This window comes from Fragaria vesca, linkage group LG1, assembly GCF_000184155.1.
Source record: "Fragaria vesca subsp. vesca linkage group LG1, FraVesHawaii_1.0, whole genome shotgun sequence".
NCBI lineage: Eukaryota > Viridiplantae > Streptophyta > Magnoliopsida > Rosales > Rosaceae > Fragaria > Fragaria vesca.
The window spans coordinates 12415760-12424501 of NC_020491.1; the positions used below are offsets into that span (position 1 = coordinate 12415760).

Consider the following 8742-nt stretch of genomic DNA (forward strand, 5'->3'; position numbering starts at 1 on the left):
AAAAAAAAGTTAAAAAAATCATATTAAGAGACTTGGCTCAATATATAAATTACAGTATTGCAGGGTTGCAGTAGTGACAAATTGTAATGAAAATGACTATTAAATGAACAAAATAAACATGAAGCCTATGGACTACGGCTGAAAAATTGACTCAACACAACAAACAACATTAAATTGAAATACTGAAGTAATCAGTGCGAACTGAGAGTAATCTATGACTTCAATCATTAGATACGTTTGTGGTCAACATATTTACACAAATATTCATAGATTTACAGACAAAGACGGTGAAAATATGAGATATTCACAAAGAATGTATATGTTTAACCCTTTGAATTGCCTGCTTAACCTTCAATGATGGCTCTTCATACAACATGGCAGGGTCGTCAAACGTAGAAGCCAAACTTGGCTCTTTGAGAAAAGCACGAAACGAATCCGCAACGGAATATGAGAGAGAGTCGAGATTATATCCTCCTTCCAAGAAGAACACACATCGACCACCGCACATCTCCTTGGAAAGTTGTTGAATGCTAGATGCTAGCATGTAATATGTTCCAGTTGTGAACTGCAAACTTGCAAGTGGATCCAATGCATGCGCATCATACCTGAAACTTTTAGTTCAATGAATTGCTATGTACAAGCTCTGAAATATAAAGTGCATAGTTTACCAGAGTGATGAATATAAATGACATTGTGAAATCAATCAAGTATGCCTATATTGGTTTTCCATGGAATAGAGAACTCACCCAGCAGAGACAAGAATAATATCTGGCTTAAACCTTTGAGCACATGGCACAATTACTTCATCAAACACAGTTCTCATGGCAGTATCACCTGAGCCTCCTGGTAGAGGAAGATTTAGCGTCGTTCCTTCGCCATCTCCACGACCTATCTCATCAAATTTTCCAGTACCAGGGTAACTGCCATCCTAAAACAAAGAAATGGTGCAGTAATACATCAATAATTTCCAATAAACATCACTAACAACAACAAAAGTGAGATATGTCAGAGCATCACTCAATCATTGTTTCTGAATTAGTTAACTAGTTACAACTCTGGTAATGTTTTTGTTCTCATGTTTGGTCAATTCTATCGATCAAACTCACATTGCTTTGACGAGACTTATTGACTCATCTCCTAATGCTACCCTTCCTCTGCCTCCCTCCAAGTTATATAGTCTTATTAACATATGCCTTTGTGCTATGAGTCCTCGCAGCCAGTATTGGTAAGGAAGCCTAGTGGATTTCACAATCCGTGACAACAATTATCAAATCATGCTAGGTAAATGTGGCGGACCTGATATGTGCTTTTCCAATGTGTTATGATAAACTTGATATAGGATTTTGACAATCCTTGACGACAATTTTCATATCATACTAGGCATTTACTGACTTCTGAGCTGAACCCTAAATGCACAAAGAGTTGCGATAGAACTGGAGGCATTTACGCAGCTTACCAAACCAAAAAAAATTCTAATTTGGGAACAGGAGGAGGAAAAGATTGTGAATGCTCATTGTCAGAGTGATTCACCAGGAACAAGTACTGCTAGACTGAATTTATCTAGGTCAACCTGAAAAGATGGAATGTCTTATGAAGAAGCCCTTGCATGATAATTGAGAAGACAGAGTCATCTGACATTTCAAGGAACACCACCCCAAGCTCACTACTACATATCAACTGAGGAAGAACTAGATATCCACTTCCAGGGTTTAAGCCCCAGTTCAGCACCCTCAGTTCCTTGATCAATTTTGAATCCTTCTGTTGGTTCAAGAGTGGTAATCCCCCAAGCTTCCTCTTCTAGTTTGAATTCTTTCTGTTGGTCTTGACCATTGCCTCTTGAGAAAGGTACTCGTTCTGGTCACAATGTGCGGTTAATGGATGGATCTTTGAGCATTGATCAGGTTCCTTCTAAAAATACGGAATCTGTTTGCGGCAATCTATTGGTACTCTGGAAAAGAACAAAAACAAAACTTGTCCTCAGCTCAAAGGATATGGTTGATGGCTAACCATTAGGACTCTCTCAACCCCTCCTCAATATCAATATCTAAAGTCCTCTTAATGACTTTTTATTAGGACTCTCCCAACCCCTCCTCAATGTCATTAAGAAGCCTTTTTCAGAATGTGTGAGGAGCAGGTGGTACGAAGCCTTTTTTTCAGAATGTGTGAGGAGAGTGTGGTAAGATGTTCAGTACTTTGATCTAGGTAAAATGCCTTCAATTGTATCCCAACTATTTGTCTACCTAGGGTTGAACTGAGAAGTCAGTAAGCGTTTCCCAAAATTCAGTTCTTCAAAATGCAAAGTTGTTGAGGCTAATGGCTTTCAGGTGGAATTTTCAGGAAATAAACAAAATCAACATTCATATTGTGGTCACAACAAACTCCCAATGAAACACTTCCAAGGTCATGGTCACACTTGGCTTTTCTGTCAAACGGAAATTCTCTAAACCTTGATGGCTGATATTCCTGGGATGCTCATTGGTGATTTCAATGAACTGGTTTCATTCATGAGACAATAGCAGTGGATAGTTGGCAAGAAGGCTCAAGGTTTAAGAGATTGGATTGAAAGAAATGCCATGATTAATTGAACTTTGGATACCAAGGCTCTGATATTTCATGGACTAATAGGGTGGTTAAAGACAGACTTTACAAAGGTTTCTGTAATAGTGAAGGCTTCCATTAGGCACTTCCTGACGATGAGGTCTGATCACTGTCCTCTACTGTTCCAGATGCTTTCTAATGACCTAAGATTCGTGTTTCTCGATTCATGCTTTAAGCATGTCGTAAGGTCTCACTTGGGTGATGTCCTGTTTTCCAAACTTATATGGTGATCTCTCTTTGGTCTTTTAAAACTCAAAGTGGTATTCATCAACGTGACAGCCCTTGCCCTTTTCACCTTACATAATTGTTTTGTGTAAGGAGACGATTGCTCAAAGCTCAGAGCAAGCCTGCTGTGGCTTCCCAATCTGGTCCAAAATTGCTCACTTGTTGATTTCATATATTAATGTCTGGATGTGTTCCAAGGTTTATCCAACCAGGCTGTGAACTTTGAGAAACCTCATATTCTGTTCAACTGCCACCATACGAAGCTTACCAGTTAGTACTGGTAAATGTGACTCTCTATGACTATAATCTTGATAACTAGCTTGAACTGTCTCCCTTTCACTCGGGAATCACCAAGCACACTGATTCTTGAATTTAGACAAAGTCCATCATAGGTCTGCCAGTTGACTTTTACTCTTTTCTGCCCTGCCAACTGCTAAATTGCACTGCCAGTTATGTAATAATCTAGATAAATAAACCAAAGGTTTCCTCTGGTGCCAAAGTCTAATTGGTCTAATGGGACATATTGTCGCCAAACTAAAGCGTCTGGTGGCTTAGGAATCAACAGAACTGCTGATATGAATCAAGTGATGTTGGCTAAAGCTAGTTGGAACTTCGAACCTTTCAACACAATATTCAGGGTTTATGGCGTGCTATCATCAAAGAAAAGTATCCACTACCCATAAAATAAATTTCATTAATGAATTCAAATATAAAGCCTTTGTTAACCGTTCAAGTCCATGTCTTAAATCTAGACCATCGATGAAAGAACCATCAGATTATGGGTTGACAATTGGCTCAATATTGGGGCATCAATTCAGTTTATAAATATACTACTTCAAGGGCTATTTTCACACTACAATCAGTAGTCTTTAACCATGGTCCATGGAGAAAACTTCAAATCTGGACTCGCATAACAAGCTTATAAATAAATTCGAACAGACAATGTATCAAACTGGCATGAAAATTTGTTACTTACTTGGTGAGTTGAAAGGAAGAATATATCCGGATCCTCATAGAAAGCATCATTTGTCCCATTCCCATGGTGAACATCAAAATCAATTATAAAGACACGCTTCAAGCCATGTTCACGTTGAGCATAACGAGCTGCAATTGCAATATTTCCAAACACACAAAACCCCATTGGACCCTTTGGAATTGCATGGTGTCCTGGAGGTCTTATCAAAGCAAAACCTGTAGGTGGATCCCTGCTGTTCATTGACTCTGCTACCTGAGAAAAGAAAAAGAATGTATTGGGAGAGACAACATTTACACCATATAAAATTTTGATCTTTTTGAAGTAGAGTCTCACAATCAATTGAACTTCAATGCAAATGTATCACCCAAACAGTTCAGGACACATAAATAGCCTAGATTATCAGCAATACACTGATTGAGAAATCACCACTGAATCAATTAAGGCAATTCCTGCTCCAGCTGCAATCAGTGACTCCTGGAATGTCTACATTATTAACAACACTGTTAGTAGATGCAGAACTGAAAACAAACTATTTGATTGTTATAAAAGAAATCAAAGAATAGTAATCCAGCTTGCTTATACAATAAAACTTGGAACAGAATGCTGAAATGTATACTATGTGATACTTACATCAACAGTTGCATATGTTGGTCCAGAGCCTTCTATATAAATAAGGCCATCTTTTGACACTTGATCCATAGCCTAGAAATGGAAGGAGGGGAAGAATAAGATGACTTGAAACAAATAATAAATCTAAAGCAGCAAAGACTGCCTCAAAATTGATGGTTTTAAAAATACAATCAAGAAATATATTTGTATCCCTCTTTAGTATTACAATATACTGCAGATGCACACGCTATCAGAATAAACATATATTTCCAGCACCAATACTGTCCAAAGCTGACAATATCAGTAAGAAAAGTGAAGACAAAGAAACACCATATGTAAGGAAAGAGTGGAGATGGTAAGACTTGAAGTAAGGGATGTAGTCCAGCCCACAACCAATTAATTTCTCACGCTATCTACATGAAATACGAAAATTAATGCTTCCAGCACCCCCAGTACTAATAAAAAATAAAAATAAAAAAAATAAAAAAAAAAGCAGCTGTGAATAAAAGCTTCTTTGACCCTTGCATCTTCCAGTTCCCACAAATCATATAATCTTAATTTGTTTTTAATTTAGAAGCTACCTTTTCAAGGCCTGTTACATATGATCGTGTGTGAACACTTGCTATGTCATCCACCAATGCTGGCCTAAAATTTTGAATTTCAATAACCTTTGAGCCACGGAACTGGGTTACAAAGAGAAGATGATTAAACAAACTGGAATATAATTTGAAACAAATATTTCTCTACAGAGAATTAAGCTACAAAAGAATGAACTGAAACAAATAGGAAGGTCTTACAGCAACAACAGCCTTATCTACCAAACAGCCGAATCCAGAACAAAACCTAATGTTCTTATTAACAGATGAAACATAGAGCTACTAAAACCATTTCATTTTTAATCAACATATAGAATTTCAGTTGGACTGGCTGAGGAAGGTAATACCGTAATACTACGCATGCTAGTGTGGCCTATGTATTGCCATCCTTTGATATCTATCCACAGTGGTAGTCAAGCAACTCTATCAACTCAATAACATAGTTATGAAGTGTACATGGTTAGTCAAAGCATATTGGCTTCAACATGCCTATGTGAGGATGGGAGGTCTGTTAAAGAAGGGACCTGCAATGGACTTGGCGTGGAAGAAAACAAATGTAAGTGAGCTAAAGTCTGTTCCAGTGACAACAAATAACAGAACACAGCACTTGAAACTTTTTTTTTTTTTGCTGAGGAAAAGACGAAACTATATATCATTGATTATTTGTTGCGTCTCATCAGAACTATGCAGTCTGAATTTTGCATAGGTTCTCATGGTCGTTCTTTTTCTTTTCCTTTCCATCGTGTAATTGGTTTCGATTTTCTAACTTTCAATAGGATCTGTTTTTCTTTTTTAAGAATTAATTTACCATTAATTTTTATTATTGAAAATCGGTAATGTCACAGTCACCTGCCACGTTACCTGTTGTATGTTGACATCACATTTCTCAATTAATCTTGACCATTGAATGTTTTAAAATCTAACGGCTAATAAAATGTGTCAAAACTTGTGTAAAAAATGATGTCCCTTGAACCGGACCCCATTGATTAATATTTGTAATAAACATGTTAACCGCATCCTGAAAAAGATCAGGCGCTGAAAGAGATACATTTTACTATATGTTGCCTTGCTAAATTGGAAAGGAAAATAAAAGACGTATTACAGTTGAGGTCTTTCCATTTCATAAGATGTATCTTACAGAGTGAACAATACCTTTGGTGTGAGTTCCAATTTGTCCAGAGCCTGCACTATCGCCGGAACTCTAAAGTGAGATTCTGGATGAGCTTCCTGTTTGCATAATAAGTTGAAAATAAAATTAGAGGGATATAGATATAGCAGTTGACAATACAACTATCAAATGAAGAGAAATAGACTACAAGCATGACAGCTAATGACTCAACAGATTGATGGTGGATCAAAGAACTTGTCATGAGATAATCTACTTCCAAGGATAAGTTGACAACTATTTTAATACTGTATGGAAAAACGACATCATTTGAAGAATACCCACCAACTGACACCATTCTGATCGGAATATGTAGGAATGTAGGATTATTGTTTCCATGCTTAAATCTCAGAAAACCACATCCTTTCAAATCCATCTATCTACAAGGCTTAATATGGATTGACTCTCCACGAAGTAACAGAATAGTACAACAATGATAATGATAACTACACTGATTTGTTTGTCTGGGTAAGTACTCAAGTACCAAGGCCTAAGAAATGGGGAATGTTAAAGCTCTCAGCAATAGTATCAGACAATAAGCCAGCGCAAAAGCGGTTTAAAACAGCTCAGCAGGAAAGAGAACAGACTGGTTATACTATTCAACGCATCGCATAGCAAGTCCAATTCATCATGCATGGCTAGCTCATTATAAGCATGGCCCAGAAAGGACTTAAATTTGATAGAATACGTAAACATTTCTAGCAAAATAATAAAATACCAGAGCAAGCCCAAAAGCTAAGGAAAAGGAAAGGTTCCCAACTAGTAAGATGAGTGTACCTGGTTATGGCCCATGGCAGGAGCTACCGCATAAATTATACGGGCATCACTTGGTTTTGTATTAACAGGTACATAAAGACTTTCTCCAGTACCATCTGAAAAAGAAGTAGAAGCTTCTGTTCTTTTGGAGAAACATCTCCTTCCTCTTCGCAATCTCTTACACAAAATTCTGTCTGTTGCAAATATTGCATCCAAACGAAGTCTTTCAGGACTCTTCCAGTTGCAAAAACGCTGCCGTGCCAAAAACAACACACTCCCTAAAACCAGAACAGTTATCTTCAGAATCTTTGCAGTATACAAAATGCTGCAACAAATCAAACAGACTCACAATTATTGCACCAAATGTCATACCATACACCTGAGACAGCACATGTATTTGTATGATTATGATTAAAAAGAAAAAAATCTCAAGCAACATACATCAATGAGAAACCAAATTTGAGGAAAAACATCACTGGGACAAATTAAAAGACAAAGCCTTGAAACCAATGAATTTCATGCTTGGGATTCGAAGGAGGCATATTGATTGAACAAATTAAGATCTGTTCATTGGCTTGTAGCCAGGCTCAAAACCTACTTGCCTGTCATGTTAGTAAGGAATGCATGAATATCTTAACTATGACAATCTCCATTCATTCGGTCAGTTCTCTCTAATTCATTTGAGCATTCCTCTTGGAAATGACTTTTCAAGAAGATCCCAAATGTTCAAACCATTGTTTTACTTTTGCATACCAATTGAAGTTTCAAGCCAAGTAATTTCAAATGTTTGAATTATGCATTTTCCGGTTTAGATTGGGAGAAGATTTTCCTTTTCCATAAATTACACCCTTTGGTAACTAGATAATTCATCTTGGGATCTTAGGAAACAAATCAGGGGTCAATCACACAAACATAAAGATGAGTGATCACAATCTAGTGAAAGATACAAAAACAAAATCCAGCAGTTTGTGTCATGATTTGTGGCATTTTGCAACACCAAAAACTGTTCCCCATCTATATAACTTGAACAAGAGACCAATAACCATAACCCATTACTTCAAGTTACTAAGTAAATGTTAATTGAAGGTGGAAGCAAACTGAAAGTAGCCCCAAACCTATGAAGTCTTTATCAAACCCAGATGGGATTAGCTCAAAAAGTCGATGGCAATTGATGAAGCACATAGCCGATACCCAGATAAGCGAAAAAAGTTAAGATTCAGAGAGAGAGAGAGAGGGGGGGGGGGGGGCTTTACCAGCCAAAGATGGCGAAGGAGTAACTAGAACGAGGTCCATACTCTGCCGCGAGTGGAGTACTGGAGTAGTAGAGAGGCTACGAAAACGTTAAACGGTAGAAGGCGGCAATATGAAAACTTGTGGCAGTCTGAAGCCTCGATCAATTCCGTGTACAACACTAGAAATCTCGCCACGTGTACATCATAGTGACAAAGAGTATTGAGTGAAGATATCTATATGCGCTCTGCATTCTGCAACTACTATCAACATGCATGCATTGCCGACGACCTTGGTTGTAGGAAAACACTAGTTAGTTCGAGGGAAAATCTGACCGTGGCAAACTCTAATCAAAGAGAGCAAGTTATATAATTTTACTCCCTGACATTACTATACAAACCAATCCCTTGAAAGATACAAGAATCTTAATGTTGAGAGTGTCAATCAATTGGCGGTACGGCCGGTGGTGATATTAGTTTGGTTTCTATAGTCTTTTGCATGTATTCTCCTTTTTATCTGTAGAGTGAAACTGAGCATATCTTAGGGTTGTAATAGCCGCATACCCTTTGGTTATTTACGGTGTTCAT

At 37.6% G+C, this 8742-nt stretch overlaps 1 protein-coding gene across 1 annotated transcript; it reads right to left on the reverse strand.

The window, feature by feature from the left end:
- Nucleotides 1-304: 304 nt before the first annotated feature.
- On the reverse strand, nt 305-8275 carry LOC101290894 (histone deacetylase 14-like). The gene is made up of 9 exons (XM_004288053.1): nt 8179-8275; nt 6947-7203; nt 6157-6231; nt 4990-5091; nt 4430-4501; nt 4226-4282; nt 3800-4051; nt 747-928; nt 305-605 (listed from the first exon to the last, which is right to left on the reverse strand). Exons 1-9 carry the CDS (start codon nt 8216-8218, stop codon nt 305-307), a joined length of 1338 nt encoding a protein of 445 aa, XP_004288101.1. The 5' UTR covers nt 8219-8275.
- Between the last annotated feature and the right edge of the window lie 467 nt (nt 8276-8742).